Raw genomic sequence first — 19,182 nt, 5'->3', positions numbered from 1 at the left:
TAGTCTCCCAACAACTGCACCAAAGACCAGCTATGGTGCGAGAACATACAAAAGGCACTCACTGACAAAATCACCCTACTACAAAACAAAATTAAAACAAAAAAGCTCAAGCTTGCCCCATCGGTCCAGCCTACAGCCCCGGATTCCATGCCACCAACCTCGTACCCCTTGTTTGAATTCACACCCATCACCAGGGCTGAAACTATCAAAATCAAAGGGTTTTAAGCCTTCGAGATGCCAAGGAGACGTCTGCCCGGCCACACTTATTAAAGACTGTGCCGACAAACTGGCCCAGTTTATCACAACTCTGATCAATAATTCCTTCGCCTCTAACAAATTACCGGAAATTCTGAAAGAGGCTTGGGTGCTCCCACTGCTTAAGAAACCTAGATTAGACCCCAATCTGCCCACCAATTAATAGCCTATTACAACAGTACCCTTTCTACTAAAAATAATTGACATAGTAGCATACATACAAATACAAAATCACCTTGACACCTATAACCTTCTTGGCCTCCGCAAATTAGGTTACCGCCCAGGCCTGGTTACAGAAACGCACCTTTTGGACCTAAAAATCCAAAAGGATCAAATCAGAGACACAGGCGATCTAGCCATGCTCCTCCTCCTGGACCTTTCAGTGGCTTTCCACTTAGTAAATCACAACATCCTGTGCCAACACCTAGCTCGGGATGCCTACTTTTTGAATAATGCCATAAACTGGATTAAATCCTTTCTCCAGAGGCATGACAGTCTTCTCCACCACTGCCTCCGCCCCTCCAACCCCCGTCACCTGCAGAGTCCCACAAGGCTCCCAAACGTTGTACAATGTATTCACAAAACCTCTTTGATCTCCTCCAAATTGGATGACACATATACCAACTATGCGAATGACATCCAAATACTGCTTCCAATCACTGGAAATCATGACAGACAAGTACTTGAACACTATCTACCTCACCATCCAAGCCTGGATGGCGCAACGCAAACCATGTCTGAATGACGATAAAACAGCTCCTCATTGTGGGCAGCCTACCTAGGCTAAAGAACCTACCACCAGCCTACAAATCCTTTGACCTTGACAGCAATAACATTACGGTAGCCAAAGAAGTAAAATCTTTAGGTGTGTACCTAGACTCGTCACTCTCCCTAACCAGACAAGTGAACGCCATCACATCGGCATCAGCTTACACTGCCACACTTATTACTTCCTGCAGATCCTTCTTAAGCACTGACAATTGCATTACACTTGCCAGAGCACAAATTCTCTCCAGGAATGATTATTGCAACTACCTCTTTGCTAGATCCACTTCTAAAAGCATTGATAAACTTCAGATAGTACAGAATAACGCTATTAGAGCAGTACTCAATGTCCCGAAAAAAGACCACATATCCTCAGTCAGACGAAACATCCACTAGCTACCAGTGCAAGATCGAATCAAATTTAAAATATTATCCCTAACACACAAATGTCTATCAACACTGCACCGTTATATCTGACCAAACAAATCTCCAAAGTCCAATCCACTAGACCAACCTGTTCGTCATACGCAGGTCACTTGGCGACCCAGAGATTCAAACGACAACACGCAGGAGGCTGCAGCTTCCCGATTATCGCAGCCAAATACTGGAACACCATGCCTCAGAAGCTAAGAGTAGACCCATCTCTCTAGTCCTTCCGTAGAAGCCTTAAAACCTGGCTCTTTAGCCAAGACTCACAATAAATTACACTACGGGAGAATTGGTAGAGAAACCGTTTTCTAGCACAATCCCTCTCCCATAAATGTGAACACTGATTAACCCATGCATGCTTGGACTATACTGTTGAACTGTTTAACCTATGTATGTAACTCCTGTAACTCGACTAAGAATGCAATGTAACCAATTTCTTAAGTACAAGCGCCTAGATGCCGGAGGGCTAGGTGCGCTCTGTCAATGTAAAAATAAATGAATACAAATAAATAGCGGGGGAGAGGGTGCCAAGATTGAAGGATGCCCCTATGTCTGGGCCACTGGGAGCATCCGATATCTGGGCATCCAACTTACAAGTTCATTGGGAGGGTTGTATAGGGTGAACTATCCATCCCTCTTAGAGTAAATCAAGCAATTACTGAGGGAATGGGAGCCTCTCTCCATCTCATAGTTACGGAGCAAGGACGTCATTTAGGGGGTCGCACCTGTGACCCCTGAGGTCTCCCTTGCTAGCCCTAAACAAATTAAAAAATAAAATTCAATTGAGGCTCCTAGGTTGTGGCCAGCAGCATGTTGCTCTTTGTTTCTGGAGTGGCTGGTTTTCTGATAGCTATAGCCGGTAGGATAGCTCAGTGGGTTGAGGGCTCTCTACCGCCATGTGTGTGTCATCTGCAGGTTGGTTAGAATCCCGGTAAGGTACTCAGCCTTTCATCCTGCAAAGGTTGATAAATGAGTACCAACACAGGTCGGGTGTAATTGTATGTATATTTGTTCTATATGAAGAGCTTAAGCATAAGCGCTGTATAATAACACATCATTATCGTTTAGCCTTGGACGTCTGTTTGCATTCACAGTAATTTGGTAATGTGGACCTATACGCACGGATATTTACTATACATATGGTGATCCATTCTTGTATGAAATGTGCATCACTTTACTGTAATATCGTAACCATATTTTTAGTAGTGAACTTAGAAACAGTGCTATGTGATGCCACTTCGGGGTGGGGTCAAATGACATCACTTCCTGTGATGTCATCAGAGGTCAAGGGTCGTGGATTGTCATCTTCAATACCCCTGGCATTGAGGTGAAATGACGTCCCCGTTATGGAGAAAAAACATTTTGAAGATGGTGATCCTTCCCAAGCTCCTCTATTATTTCCAGCCCTTCCTGTTACGGTCCCAATTATTTCTTTCAAGTAACTCCATGGGCAGGTTGGCAAGTTTGTCTGGAATAACAAAAAACGCCAACTGTATATGGAGTTGTTAATGACACCTACCCACAGGGGAGGTCTGGGTGTTCCAAACTTTTATCTTTACGATTTAGCGGCACAGGTTAGAGTTATGCGAGTGGTTTAGGGCTGGCCAAAAAAAGGTATGGGGGACCATGGATGGGGTCATGGTGGGAAAATAGTTGAATAGTGTATTATGATGCCCCAAGGCAGATAGGCCTAAGAATATGTACAGGAGTCGGATCACACCCCTGGTGGGTGCAGTGTGGGATGCCCGGGTCAAGAAAGTGACATCGACAACATTGCCATCCCCGCTGACGCCAATATTTGGTAACCCACAACTCACCCCAGTAAGGGGCTTTTAGGAAATGGGAAACTGTGGGCTGTCGGGTATTAAGGGATATGACTGAAGGTGGGGTGGTCAAAATGTTTGAAATATGTAAAGAGGACTTTAATCTGGGGGAGGAAGAGAGGTTTAAGTGCTCCCAAATAAGACACTGGGTGACAAATCCCAGGATCGTAAAGGCGGCTACTGCCTTTGAGAAATATGTGGCAAACAGTAGTGGGGAGGCCCACTTAATTGCGGACCTCTATAAGAAATTCTAATCCAATGAGGTAATGGTGAAATGGCCCTACATGAAACAATGGGAGGACACTGCAGGGCAAGAAATAGAAAGGGAACAGTGGGAGAAATTGTGGCCGGACATTCCCCGTTTGACCAGGGCAGTACAAATTAGAGAAAAGTTGGTCAAGAGCATGGTCCAATGGCACCTTAACCCGACACTGCTTCACAAGTACTACCCGGGAGTCTCAGAAAGATGTTGGAGGAGGTGTGATTCTCGGGGGACATGGGGACACATTTGGTGGTCAAGTGGCAAGTTGGGGCCATTTTGGGACTATGTACAAAAGGCAATGACCGATATGTTCGGAATACAGGTCCACAAACACATTAAAGAGGCCATGTTGGGACTAAGGGGAATCCTTGAATCCCTGCCAACTAGAGTCTAGAAGGCAGCCTACGTGAGCCTCAGCATGGCGGCTCTACTTTCGGTGGCTCAAAAGGTGGAAATCTGAATAGTTCCTAATGAACATGACTGGTTGGTCAAAGTCTGGCAATTTGTAGCCCTAGAACAAGTCACATACTCCTTACAAAGAGATCTACAAAATTTAGGGCTGATTGGGATATGGGATTATCCTTCCTCCACAGTGACTCGAGAGTGGTGCAATGCCAGAGAAGATGGAAGATATTGGAACAGGTTTGAGATCACAAAATGTTACGATTCCAAGGCATGATGAACAGCTGTCATGGAGAAGTTCGGGGTAAGGGGTTAAGTTGGGGGAATGAGGCTGTTTATGTTTAAAGTTGAAAATGCCAATAAAAACATTTTTTTAAAAGTAGTAGGAGCAAGTATAGGTTGCGACACAGACCGCATTGTACTTTGGATTTTTAGACAGACTAGCCTTAGATACATTGGTTGAGAGAAGTCCCCTCTTAGGGTTAGGGCAAGTTAGGAGTTACTCCCATCATGAAGTTTTAAATAAAGGTTTTCCAACTGGATCTCTTCTGTCTGTGTCTAACTGTTGATACGATGTCTGTCTCACAACCTGCACAACTACCGACAGTCAAAGAAGTGCAGCTACCAGCAAGGAATGATTCCGTGAAGTGTGTTGCTTGTAGGTTATTTTAAAGATTTGACACATTATTACTAACAGGAAGTTGAAATCTCCTTTGTGGCATAGGTGAGGAAAGTATATAATAAATTGTAGTAAAGAGGTCCCACAGGAATTCAAGAAACCTCTTGTGGATAAAGTAACGACAGATCGAAGATGCCAAATTAGTTTACCCAATATGGTGTCCCATAAGCAAACTTAACAGCTGCACTTTGGCGTAGACCAGCGTGCCCTCAAATGTGTAATTGTAGGCAGATTGCCAATCACAAATATCCAGGAGTCGCGAAATAGGGGACACTAAATACTTCGTATGTTGGACTTGGCGTCCCCGTAGCAACACGTAAAGGTACATCTGTGCTCCAGAGTCCAATTAACTTCATAACAGTGTATGGGACATTAATATTTTGTCAGATGTCGTTCGGCCTTGTGTTGGCAGCCTCTGTTTTTCAAAGAATTACGCTTGTAATATTCAGAAAATGAAGGTATTTTATGTATTTATTTTAATTTTTGTAAATGTGCCGACTCGCCAGAAGTCTTAGGGTGCATGTAAAACAAACAAGACAACAAAGTGAGCGTCAGAAAGAAAGGTAGAAGGGTTTAGATGAGGGAGCATTCAAAAGAAAGGTTTCCAGCCTCTTTTTAAACTCGATGGTGGTTTGGATTTTATTTATTTTTTTAGATCAAGGGGGGTGGCAATCCATTTAACAGGGGCCAGGACATCAAAACTTGCGCCCCCCCCCCCGTACTTGGTCAGGCAGAATCTGGGTTGGACAAGTTTGGCATGGTCTTGTGATCTGAGAGCGTGACGGTAGGTATCAAGTCAGCCGCTCTTTAAGATAGACTGGTGCATCGTTGGTCAAGCACTTGTCGGTGAGAGTCAGGATCTGTTGCGACACACGCTGCCTCATGGGCAACCAGTGCAGCTTTCTTCTTGCCTAAGAGGTATGATGCTGTCTGGGGATACCCAAGCCTGCTCTTACTGCCCCGTTTTGGCTCACCTGGAGAGTGGAAAATTTTGATTGGGCAGTGCCGGCCAGAGGTCTGTTACAATAGTCAATCTGTGAGTTTACTAAGGAAGAGTCCAAGAGAAATTTTTCTCAAAGAGAGAAAGGGGCTCTGAGGGCCTGCGGGTGGGTTAAGAGCAAAAGTTTGTTGATAAACCCACAGGAAGCACAAGTTTTAGTAACATGCTGCCTCATGGCGAGTTCGGCATCAAGGGTGAAGCCCAGCGTTTTTTGACACTAGTGGCGACCGGAATGATGGTACGGACGATGGAAAAACTGGTGTACTCTGGGGCCAGTTTCTTTAGCATGTGGATGGATGGGGTGAGCAGAATCTCAGGTTTCTCGGCATGAAGGGCAATTGAGTTTGCCACCATCCAGGAGTGGATGGTATGATATATGGAGTTGATGACCTTAGAAACCTGGGAGTAGATTCCATGAAAGTTTTAGGACGACCCGAGTGTCATCTGCAGAGTTAGTATACAGGACACCCATGTCGTCAAGCATCACCAGAAGTGGGTGGAAGTAAATGTTAAACAGCGTGGGTGACAGAAGAGCACTGGGGAACCCTGCGGGTTAGTAATGCAGGGGAGGAGCAGGCATCATTGAAGGCGACCCTGGAAGTGCGGGGGGCCAAGAATGAGACTAGCCACTGAGTAGCTGTACTTTAACAGCTGACCAAATATTGCAACCTGGCCACCAGCAATTCATGGTCGACCAGGTCCAACGCGACAGAAAGGTCGAGCAGCATAAGAAGGGCTGAGTGGCCTTGATGATGGAGGAAAGGTTAGATTTAAGGTCGAGAATGGCAGTCTCTGTGCCATGTGGAGCTCGAAAACCGGATTGATGGGGGCCCGGTATGCTGTTTTCCTCGAATTTCTGAAGTTGGAGATACCCAACTCGATCCATAACTTTGAGGATAAACGTGTTAATTGGGCAATAATTCTTTGGCTGAAGGGGGTCCAGATTGTCTAAGTAGGGGAGTGATACAGGGTTCTTTAAGATCAAGGCGGACACACCCTTCAATAAAAGACTGGTTGACGAGTTTGGTTACCCATGAACCTAGAGTGTCAAGGCAGCTGATGATAAGTCTTGGGGGACAGGAATCGCCCTTGCAGGAGGTGGGCTTCATGCTGGAAATAATCTGGGTGATTTCGACCACCGTACTGGGGGAGAAAGAAAATGGAAGTTGGGGTTTGGCAGTCTGAGTGAAGGGTAGTCCTGTGTCAGCGGGTTGCGGAGCTAAAGGTACCAATCTGTTGTGAGATGTGCTAGATTGCAGATGACAGCCAACTTTTGCGGTGAATGAGTTGTGAATTGTTTAGCACCTAGCTCAGTCCCCCAGTGGTGCAGCTTTGGTCTAAGGTTTACTCTTAATGTCCCGCAAGATGGTAAACAAGTCCTTGGAATTTGATTTGGCCTGTACGATTCTGGTGTTGTAAGAGGAATTGGCATGGATGACAGCAGCCTTCAAGTTCTTCACTGTCCGTTTGTAAAGGGCAACAATTGTTGACTAGGGCTGTTTCTCCCAAATTCTTTTAGCTGATCTACTAAGATGTCTGAGGGACAGAATGCCATTATTAAACCAGCTTTTGGTGAGGGATTCACACTTTACACATCTAGTTGTAAGGGGTGCTAGGTCGTCAATACTGCACCCAGGGTGTTAGTAAGATGAAATGCAAGGTCAAAGGCGTTATTGTAGTCCTCAATACAGCCCAACTTGATGCTAAATGCGTGGGATAATTTCTCAGTGGTTAGATTTTTTGGGCTTCTAGTCCTAATGGACTGTCTTGGAAGGGCGTCGACTCGGGGAGTGGGGCATGGGAGATTTAAAGAAAAGGTCAGGAGATGGTGAACAGACCAAGGACAGGGAACGATGGAGGAAACTGAGGCGGAGACCTGATGGAGTAAGATACAGTCAAGAATGTGGCCTCTGGAATGGGTAGGTCCCTCATCCTGTTGGGTGAACCCGATGGAATTGAGCGCTGCGATTAATGACCGAGCAGCATTGTCAGATACATAGGCCCAAATGTTGAAGTCCCTAAGGAGAAAAACTGGTGAATCAACATTAGTGGTTTATTTAAGAAAATTTAAGAGCTGCTCCTTGAATAAAGGGAGGAGTCTGGGGCCTACAAATGACCACAATAGTAAGAGGTGTGGTCATCAAGCTTTAACTTGGCCACTAAGGATTCACAGTCGAGACAAATCAAGAGGCAACAGATGACAATATTTGCGGTATATGCAGTTTCCAGGATGACTTACTAATGTTTAGTGGCCCTATGGTGGATAATGAGATTTATTTTGAAATATTTCATGAGTGCAGGTCGCCAGCATAATTTAAAGTTCGGGGGGGGGGGGGGTGATCCACTACTGGGCATGTGCAGACCTGTGATAGTGTCAATCCTAAAGAAAGGCTTGTGAAAACAATCACTGACATGACCAGGGAGCAGACAACGAGGTGATGTATCTTTTGGGCCTCTTAGCATACCATTGTACATTGGAAGAGCTTTTTTTACTGTAAAAAAAAAAAAAATATTCCTTGATATTATAAAAAAGATGATTAACAACAAGATCATTGATGCTAATTGAGTGTACAGAAGTGTTTACAACATCAAATTATCAGGCCAACAGTGTTGCACCCACTTTTATTCAATGACATGTAGATCCAAGGACATACTAGTGAGTTAGATTTTTGTAAAGAAAAAAAATATATATAAAAAAGGGCGAGCAGAATTTTTCAGTTAAACATTTCTCCTAGATCTGCAACTCAAAATTGTAAAGGGTAGACAGATTGGGTAATAATGTCAGAAAATATTTTGTTCTGACAACACATACATTCGAATATATAGAGTATCCAAGCAGTGAGTGGCAAGAACGTTGCTTACGGGAAAATGCATGTGAGCAGAGTCGCACACTCCACAGAGCCCCTAGTAGGAAGCGCTGGTAGTTCACCTTCAGGTCTGATTTTCCTGCTTTCACATTTCATGTGGAGGTTTTTTTCAAACCCACTATAACTTTCCTGGCGATATATAGTCTGCATAAGATATGTTAGAGAAAATAGAAAATTGAACGTGGCCTGGTATTTCAAAACTTTATGAAATTTCATGTTCCCTCAGTATAAAAGTGGCTAACTTCAGGCCATATGGGAGGCGCAGTATGCTGCAAACAAATGAGGCTACACTAAATGCATGCTCTCAACAAAACACACTGATACCTACCTTTGCATTAAAGGACGATTAGTCTAAGTTTCAACTAACTCCTAGCAAGGTAGTATTCACCTACTGGTGCTACAAGTTAAAGCATTTCTTTTCAGTATTCTGGCAGCATACCAAGATAAAGTCAAACCCCAAGCATGAAAAACTATGCACTTTTTTGCCGACATTCACTTTGGGAGGTCTGTGAAATTTTATATTATTTTATTTTTGTTCTCTGTCTAACGCGAACTGTTGTACCCATGCCAATCTTCAAGATTAAAAGTTATATTTATTAAGCTTTTTCAATTAGTGCATGTTAATTGGTCTGGGTCACACAATCACACTTATTCTTAAAAAACAGGACAGCTTGTTGTCTTTAGAGCCTTGAGATTACAACGTTGGTAGGACTCTTAGAATAGTAAAATTAACAAAAGACCCAACGTTTTTTGCCATATTAATAAAACTGTTTATTTTTAAGCTTCCATCAGAAATTCCACATTCTGTTTTGTTTCAGAAATGCGACAAAACTGATCAACACTGCTAAGAACAATTCACTGAGAAATTACATTGTAAGAACTTACCAGTTTGATTGCCACATATTCATTTGTGTACAAATTCTTTCCTTAAAGAAAGAAAACAAGAAATGTCAGATGTTTCACAATATCAAGCTTTAATGCAACTTGTGTTGAGACAAATGTTGTGCTCCAAATGAACATCTATATAAGCTCAGTTTCATGAAAGACTAACAATATAGTCTAGGCCTACATAATAAAATGAGAATATATAGCTCAGAAATGTTAGTTGATCAAAATGATCACGTCCTACTCCACTTTGACAATTACTTATCAGTGCTTTGCCCAGAAACATTTAACTTTTCAAATATATATTGATGATGCTTTATTGAACAATGAAAGTTTGCATCAGGCATATGGCTATTATAAGAAACGATATACCGGCAATAGAATTTTAATTACAAATTAACATTTATGCATGATCCTTTTCATAGATGGTTTAAATTTAATAACGCTGCTCACTGAATCTCTACTATATTCCTAGTCTATACATATAATGCCCTTTCCTCTATAGTTGGAGGTTACTGTGCCCTTAGGGGAAGGGAGCCGTGAATCATGCATAGCATTTTAATTTAAAAAAAAATCCTGCCACCCCACGGTTGTGCATACTCCCTGGCCCGCCCACTCATCTTTTTATTCGAACATGTGAAGGTAAGAGGAATATGGTCTAGGAGTGATTTCCGCCATACTTCAAGAGATCACAAAGCAAACATCAGAAAGGAGGATGGAATCAAGAGATATGGGGCAGCATCCTACAGACATATCAGTCAAAGAAGTTGTGCAGCACGGCTTGTCCAAGTTGGGCATCGGCCTTTGAACTGGAGACCAAAGAATAGTGGTTTGCAGTAGGGATGAAGTGTAGTATGTCACTGTCTTTGCATGCGACTAACATACTCTAAGCGTACATGCCGCTGAAATGCAACCAAAGCTGATTTAGCTATAACGAGATGAGCATGTCGCCACTGTGGAGGGGGAACCTTCGAGAAATAACAGCACAAAATGCAGATCACAATCAAGTGGGTGATGAGTTCTTAGTAGCCCCTTCTCTCAGCTAGGATTAATTAATACGTGACAAAAAGGAGGACCTACTATCCTTTCCCCTTTCTTGTTCAGGCTTCATGGCTCTGTTGAGAGGGTGCCGGGAATTCAGGGATTAGGCAATCCGTGGCCACTTTAGGGAGGGAGTTAAAATGTGTTCAAAGTACCACATTGTCCCTGCAAGAGAGCAGAAAGGGGGATTTATAATGGCCTGAATGTCTCCTACGTGTTGGGCTGAGGGACTGCAGTGACTTTTTCCAATTCTCAAACCTTACGTTGGTTAAGGCCATGGGCTCAAAAGACATGCACCAGAAAATAAAGATGTTGAGATCTCATGGGTGATGTTGCTGTTTAACTTGCAGGAAAAGACCTCCAAGCCAATTTAAAATTCTTCACAATAGGATTGAAAAGAGGAGCCTTCTTAGGATTTTCATACAGTCTTTAGAGTTTTTACACACAAGACAAGATTTTGGAGTTAAATGAAAAAACACATTCATTAGGAAACAGTAATGTGAGCCTGATGTGTGTGGCAGTGGAAACGAAACAAAGAGTTATATGTGATTTTACAAATGTGAACACCAAATTGGCTATTTAACGAGACGGAAATAACTGTTAAAAAAAAAAATCGAGCAACATTTTTCCTCAAGCACAATCGCTACATGCAATCATGATCTATAGTGTCAGAGTGCCATCTAGTGGGCCTTTCACTAATGCGAATATAGGTTTCATGTTTGTAAAATGTTAATCCAAAACACATTCTACCTACAAAAATCATGCTCTACAAGTGGGCGACTGAATAAAATACCTCTTTTGTTAGGGTGTTTTAGGGTCGCTTTTTTTATGTGCGTCAGTTATGTGCTTATTCTGGTGGTGTCCGTTTTTGAAATAAGTCCAAACAGGTCTGGTGTCTGGAGTTTAGGGTGTTTTGAGTGATGGTGGAACCTTGTGTTATGATGGGTATTTTGTTGGAGCACTTGTGCTAAGCACATCTGCAGTATAAAAAGAAAATCCTGAAGTACCACCAAGAGTGAGTTCAGGGTACTGTGGGCAAATTGTTTAAACCTTGGCCTGAGGACGGCGCGAGTGATAAAAATGTACTGGAACATGTGTACACATTTGTTGCCAACTTAAAATGGGAAGTAGTTGAAAAATAGGCAGAATATACTTGAATTGTGGAAAATGTTTGAGGAGGTAGAGAACGCCCCTAATGACAACACAGAGGGAGCAAATAAAGTATGCATACAGGCCTCCCCACCCCGTATCAGACTTTACACCAACCCTGGTTTTCGCCTCCAACTTAGAAAAAAAGGAACAGGGGAGCCCGGGGAAGCCACCCTCAAGAACCATTAATTATGGAAATAGTAAATAAGGCTTGCAGAGAATTATAGGTGGCATTGCGGAAGAGAAGCTAGAGAAAGCAGTGCAGGGACAAGGGAAGGGGTAGTGCGCGGTGAAGGCCACATGCAGAGGCGTAGGCAGGGTAGGGCCTGAGGGGCAAGGCCCACCCAAAATCTGTAAATGCCCACTCATCAGCGCTGTGTGGGGATTTACAGATGTTTGTCAGTGCAGTGTGCCCAACTACATTAGCATCCGGCCCCATTTGATAGGCAATCCTGGCTACGTCTCTGGCCCCATGCAAAAGGAGGGCAGGATAGATTCTCTTCAAGATCAACAGTAAAACTATAAAAGATCTTAAGGTAAACACAAGGGAGGAATACCCAAATTCAAGGGAAGGTCAAGCAGGTCCGCAAGATAGGAACAAACACGACGATAGTGTAGATAACTCAGTATACACTGCAGAGCATGATGAGTGGGCGACAGATGACCAGGAGGAAGTAACACTGTGGGGCCACCGGCTCAGGCCATGGATTGATCGAATTGCCCTAGTTAAGGGTGAAAAGAAAGCTTCCCAGAATAAAAAAAATGGGGGACACAGTTCCCACTGCTACAGAAGGGACCAGGGGGAGCCCATTATGTGCCCTGGTGCCACCTGGATCGGGATAATTCAATGTGCACCTTGTAATCTCTTACGGTGCGAGCAGGCAAGTGGATTTAAGCCCTCTAAAATAGACAGCAGGGATCACGTTAGCTGTAGGGGACATGAATAGCTTGTTCACCACCCTGTTAGGGGAACAGGCGGACGAGATATGGAGGAAGGCAGGGTACAATGGGGTAACATTGAGCAGTAATACCAATGATGGCGCAAAATTTAACAACTGTGGAGCACACATATGCAACACTTTGAGGGATAGATACCCAGACACATCTGACAAACTATCATGGCTCCACAACGAAGGCTGATGAGGACCCCGAACACTACATTTAACAGATACACGAGCTGTGGTGGTAAAAAACTGGAGAGACATGGGACAAGAATGTAGCTTTTTATTTTCCCTGGCAAGGTCCTTTGCAACATCAAGGCGATCAGCCAGGTGCACGCGAGTATTCAGTCGTTCGAAAGGAAAACTTGACACCCTGACCAGGAAGGTGCAACACATGCAGGTCCGCTTGGACAAGCATGGGGAGCGACTCGATGAGGCTGAAGGGAGGATATCCACCGTCGAGGATGGGGCCAGCACCGCAATCGGAGACCTTGCAGAACTCAAGAGGGCGATGAACTCACGGATGGATAAACAGGATGATCTTGAGTCCCGATCCTGATGGAATAATCGAAGGAAAATAGGAGTCCCGGAAGCAGCGAACCAGCGCAATATGGAAGCAATGGTGGAGAACCTACTGAAGAAGGTCCTGGGCGACGGAGGCTTCGCAGCTGTATTCATCATAGAACAGGCCCACCGCATAGCTAGTGGCGGGAAACATACCAGGAGCACCTGCTTGCCTGCTGATAGCTCGACTACTGAACTACCGCAACAGGGATGCAGCACTCTGGGTGGCTAGAGAAAAGGGACCCTTGAAATACCAGAACACACAAATTCACCTCTTTCCCGATTTCTCGGATAAAGTTCAATCATCTAGGAAGACCTTTCTGGACGTGAAGAGAAGGCTAAGAGAAAGGGACATTATATACGCGATGCTGTTCCCATCCAAACTCAGTTGAACACAACCGAAAGGCATGCTTTTTTCACACTGCAGAGCACCTTTCTCGAGACTCTACCGAGAGCCCCACAAGATGGGGACAACGACGACTGACGGAATCCCTCAGAGGTTCCATGGGGAGCAACATCATCACGAGAAACGGAACGACTAGCAAGGTTTCAAGACGGCTACGACAATAACTGTGGACTGAGTAACCGGGATATCTGGGCCTTGGTGAGCCCCCAAGCGGGAGCAATGTGTGTTATTAGGATGGTGGGGGAGGGAGGGAACTGGCAGGTTGGGGTTGCCGGTGGGGGGGTGGTCACAGTTGGGGTTGTTTGCGGTTCAGTAGGAGAAAGGCTCATCTCAACTACTAATGTGTTGTGGGCACACAGACTTGAGATATTACTGTATATCATGAGATTAAGTAGCATTAAGTTAAGGCATGCACTGCAATTTGTAACACACATGGTTAAGATAGAGACAAGGGCAGGGAATGTCTGGGTGCCTTAGAAGCATCACGTGGAATGTGAGGGGCCTGAACTGCTTGTCGAAGTGTTGCAGGGTACTACTATACATGCAAAGGCAACAAGTGAGGGTAGCGTTTCTACAAGAGACACACCTGACACTGGATTCAGAGGAGTTTGGGAGGCGCTGGTGATGCCACCGCTATTTTTCTTCGTACTCAACATACTCTAGAGGGGTGTGTATTTTAATCCATATTTCTGTCGGGTTGCATTTAACCACAATGGTCAAAGACCAGGAGGGGATTGGTGGTGCAGCTGCAGAGAACCATACAAGGCAAACGGTATACTCTGATCAACTACTATGGTCCTAACCAAGACACAGCCGAAACCTTAGAACGGATCGACCGTCAATTGGGGAAGCTGACACCCGGGGACACAATTTGGGCTGAGGACTTTAAAGCGGTCATGGAACAGGGCCGGGACCGACCGGGGGAGCTCACCGCCCAACACCTAAGAGGAATAACAAACTTCAGGACATGTGTCTGGGGTGGGCAATAGTCTGGAGGAAAAGAAACCAGGGCACATCATAGTACACATTCCATTCCTCAGCACACAACTCGGCATCCCGACTGGACTACTTTCTGATCTCTCACACTCATGGGGGTCGGTAACTGAGGCGACTATTGTGGCATGTACACTGTCAGACCATGCACCAGTATTATTGGCTATCCGACTGTCAGGCCGAGGATCCAAGAGGGCACCATGGATATTCAAAAGTGAGGGACTGGCCGATTGTGTTTCGGAGGGCCTGGCAGGGGCAACAGACACATTCTTCAAAATAAATGTTGGATAGGTGGGATCTGCTGTGACTATGCGAGAGTTTTAAATTCATGATTAGAGGTGAATGCATATTGAGGGAATCCGGGGTAATTTTTGTTTTAAAAAACAAACAAAAAAAAATCAGGAGGGAAATGACAAATGCCGAAAGTCAAATTCAGAAACTGCAGACAGAGAAACCAACACCCCCGGAGCAAGCAGAGATTAGGAAACAAATGCAGCTGTTTAACAAACTAACACATAGAGAGGTCACATTTCTATCAGGGAAAGCCGTGGTGCAGCAATACGGGGAAGTGAAGAGACCAGTGAAGATTTTGGCCAAAGCTTCAAAAATAGACAGATTCAGGAATCAGACACACAAGGCACAGAGAAATTTGCAGCTTTGTAAATAGTTGGGTGTAAAGACTGGAGGGGGGTGTTTGTATTTCTGCTCTCTATATGGTACAGGAGAGGCACAGAGGACCCCAGCCAAGATTCTCTATGCAATGGCTATGGTCGAGCAATCAAGGCCTAACTTCTCAGGAGGTGATGCAGGCTGGTGCTTAAGTACAGAGTAGACCCCAAGCTCCCACAAAGGAATGGCCACACACTGTATTACTGAAAACACAGTCTTTATATAATTAATATTCGAAGGCATGTACACTATCACAATAACGCATTTGTACTAAGAAATCAACAATGGTAAATATATACAATTCTAAAGTGGTACCACCAATATTATCAGATCTCATTAAAGTGCATCAACTATACTGTTAGCATGTCACACAGATCAATAACAAGGAAACCAGCAAAAGAAATGGGAGGGAAAGCAAGATGGTTGAAACAATAGGCAGAATACTGGCCTCTACCGTTAAGCACAGTCCTGTGTGGAGATTCTCCCCCCCCCACCTAGGCAACCTGTAAAATAAAGATCTATAGCACAAGCCCAGTCCATATATTGCACAATAGTCTTGTTCTCTCCTATAATGTTTTTACCCCCCCCAATGTACCTGGTGGAGTAGAGTTCTTCGAAGAAGCGTCGACGGATCCTTCTTGAGTGACCCCCTTTCAAGCAGGAGTCACAGATCTTCGAGAGGCGTCGAAGAAAGTGAACTTGGCGTCGACAGCGTTGATGAGAAGTCCGAGGGGGCCGAGACCACGGCGTTGGTCCAGGCGGTGCACGTCGGCGACGTCCTGCGAGGATGAGGTGTGCGGGGCACCTCAGCGTTTGATAGTTCTGGACCGCAAAGAGTTTCAGAAGAACTGTGGCCCAGCAAGGGCGTTGAATCGTCCAAGTCTTTGTGGCCTTCAGGTGGCAGGAAACCCACCGGCGGATTCTTCTCGGCGCGTCGGCGGCCTTGACTCTCTCCAGCAGGATAAAGCGGTCGTCGGTGCGGACAAGGGAGTCCTTCGATTCAAATGTTCTTAGGCAAAGGAACGGGCAGCTCCGGTCGTCGGCGGCTCGGTGTCAAGTGGTCCCCGCGTGTGGGCAACACAACTTCGACAGGCCTCGATCGGTTACAGAAACCTGCAAACCCTGGTCGACGGCAATGGACTTCGACAGCGGCGAAGTCCTGGTGCTTCACTTCGTTCTCCTCAGCGGTCCCCTCTCAGGTCGGCAGCCTTTCGAGGGTCTGACTTCCAGGGAGCTTCGGCGAGGGTTAGCGGTGCTTGATGGTCCCTCAGAGCACGGGAAGAGGGTGCCTGCCTTACCACGTCCTCTCTCGGATCAGTCTTCGACGAATTCGGCAGCTTTCAGATCAGGTCAAAGCAAATGCAACAGCAAGTCTTCTTCCAGCTGGGCGTCGAGGATCAGCAGTTCCAGGTACTCTTCAAGTGTAGACACAGCTTCTGAACAATTTCCAGTGGTGAGAGGTCCCCAGATATACGATCCTGTCTCTCACCCACACTGCTGGGTCACACACAGCAGCCAATCATACAGAAGGGCATTCATGCAGTCAGCCAGCCAATCAAGCACACAGTGCATTCAGGCCATCCTCCTCCCTCTCATACACTCACAACAAGGAATGTGGATTGGGACAAGTACCCAGCCATTCAACACTACACACTGCATTCAGGCCAGTTTCGGGCAGGGCTGTCTCAGTCTTTGTCTCCCATACCAGAAACCAGACCGCCACAACAAGAAGTGCATATTGGTCACACTCCATTCAGACAGGTCCCACACGCAGGGTGTACCCACAACATACAGTCACTGGGAAGGCTCCAGCCAGTCTGGACTGGACTTCACAACACCACCATATATGGAACTTCCACCCAACAGCCAGTCAGGGGGAAGGGACAGAGTCAGGGCTTCCCAGGACTTTGGGAAAACAAGGTAACAGGCAATAGAAAGCAAGAGGCCACAGGGGCCATCTTGTTTTCCATCAGGAATCAACTGATTCCAATGGCAGGGCCTGGGTATCTCAAAACGGAGGATACTCAGAGCACCTGTAATATTCAAGATTGGAGCTGCCACCAGCCCATACCCTGCTCTATGGGCCACCCACAGGTGCCCAAAACATACACTAGGGGCACAGCGTTGTACCCACACCCATGGGTAAGGGTATCCCATGGGTCTGTACACCAAACCAAAAACAGTAAGAGCTGCACTTCAAGGACTCCACATGGACTCCTGGGCAGAAAACAATACAGAACACAAATGAAAAAGGACTACAGGACAAGGACAGGGAGGCCCTGTCGCTCCAATGCATTTCCAGCATCACATTGGGGAATTCTATTAATTCTAATGTCGACTATACTGCTCGCAGGTTCCGGTCCCTCAGAGCAAAGTGGAAGACTATCTGCAACAGACGGCCCTACAGGTGAGGAGCGGGATTGGTGGGGGTGCCTGCCATCACTGGAGGTGGTACTGGGGGCCATCAAATTGCTCCCATCTGGGAAATCTCCCGGACCGGACGGGTTCACTGAGGAATTTTATAAGCAATACACAAGGAAACTCGCCCCTTACCTACTGAAGATGTTTCATCAAAGCCTGAGAGACGACCAACTACCAGGGTCCCTGCAGTACGCAGTGGTCTTAGTGTTGCTCAAACCAGTTAATGCCCCAAATGACTGCTCCTCTTATCGACCCATCTACCATATTATTTAGACAACAAAATCCTAGCCAAAACACTGGCATCCAGATGGGCACCCCTGATGCAGAGAATGGTGAAGGCGGATCAGTCGGGGTACATACCTGGTCACTCCACATCCCATGGCCTTCGTAGGATGTTTGGACTATTAGCCGCGGTGCAGCAGGACGAGCCAATATTGGTGGCAGTTCTGGATGCCACAAAAGCATTCGACTCAGTGGAATGGCCCTTTATGTTTGCGGTTCTGTGCAGGATGGGACTTGTGGAGAAGTTCATATCACTGGTGTGTCTGCTGTACACACTACCCAAGGCTAAGGTCAGGGTGAATGGTCAATTCACGCCCGATATGCTGAGAGGCACCCAACAAGGCTGCCTCCCCCCCCCCCCGTCACCACTGTTTACACTGGCCATAGAGCCAATGGCTGAGGCACTCAGGGAGAGTCATCTACACAGGGGAGACCACCTGTATAAACATAGGGTGGTGGTGTCTCTGTATGCTGGCGACATGGTGATATTTGTGTCTGACCCCAAGTACAATCTCAACCCAATTATGTGGGATGTACTCAAATTTGGGGAGGTCTGTGGACTTAAAACAAACAGGTCCTCGTCCCTATGACAGACAGTGTAGACCAATTTGTGGATGAATGGGGGGTTCAGTGGCACACCAATTACACTCGATACTTAGGGGTCAATATAGCTTGCAACCAGACGACCCTATACAAAACACAATTAGCAAAAAGTGCTGGGTCATGCCAAGGTGGCGATAGAAAGATGGATGAACCTACCCCTTAACCTCTATGGTAGTGTCTCCTTGATATAAAATGGCACTACTACCCACATTTCTATAAATGTTTCGAACTGTCCCACTGGTGCTACCCAGTGAATATTTCAAGGACCTCAGATCGGCGATGCTGAGATTCGTTTGGGTGGCGAAACAAACTAGGGTCTCATTGGACGAACTGGTGGCACTGTTGTAGGAGGGTGGACTGACACTACCTGACAGACTTATTACAATGTCGCCCAGGTGGGGATCCTACTTTAATGGTTCGGGGACGGAGGTGATCTGGAACATGTAGAAGTGGAGAGGGTGATGGCGTCGCCATTACTTTTGCGGCCCACTATCCTGACTCCACCTGAAAGGGCCTCTAGAGCAAACAATATGGTGGTATTAACCTACAGAGCCTGGACTCAAATCGAAGGTAGAACAGGAGGCGGGGCCATCTACGGTGCAGAGCTGCCGATCATTTATATCCCTGGTGAGAAGTCTTCGGTCACCTTCACGAAATGTTTGGAACCAACGTGTGTCTAAGATTTGTTCCCAGGCGGACAATTTACAACACTAGCCGAGCTGCATGACAGGGGGGGAGCTCTCCGC

The 19,182-nt window shown here is 45.8% G+C and overlaps 1 protein-coding gene across 3 annotated transcripts in view; it reads right to left on the bottom strand.

The window, feature by feature from the left end:
• The window catches only part of CSNK1G3 (casein kinase 1 gamma 3), a 1,399,476-nt gene that overhangs the window by 1,045,110 nt on the left and 335,184 nt on the right, over window positions 1-19,182 (bottom strand). For all 3 annotated transcript variants that reach the window (XM_069625586.1, XM_069625585.1, XM_069625587.1), the window contains one exon: window positions 9,368-9,408. In XM_069625586.1, coding sequence (XP_069481687.1) covers window positions 9,368-9,408 — 41 coding nt within the window. The remainder of the gene's footprint in view (window positions 1-9,367; window positions 9,409-19,182) is intronic.

The sequence above is a fragment of the Ambystoma mexicanum genome, chromosome 6p (assembly GCF_040938575.1).
Source record: "Ambystoma mexicanum isolate Mex_15411 chromosome 6p, UKY_AmexF1_1, whole genome shotgun sequence".
Taxonomy (NCBI): Eukaryota; Metazoa; Chordata; class Amphibia; order Caudata; family Ambystomatidae; genus Ambystoma; species Ambystoma mexicanum.
The sequence above is the reverse complement of the archived record's forward strand: the minus strand, read 5'-3'. Positions and strand labels throughout refer to the sequence as shown.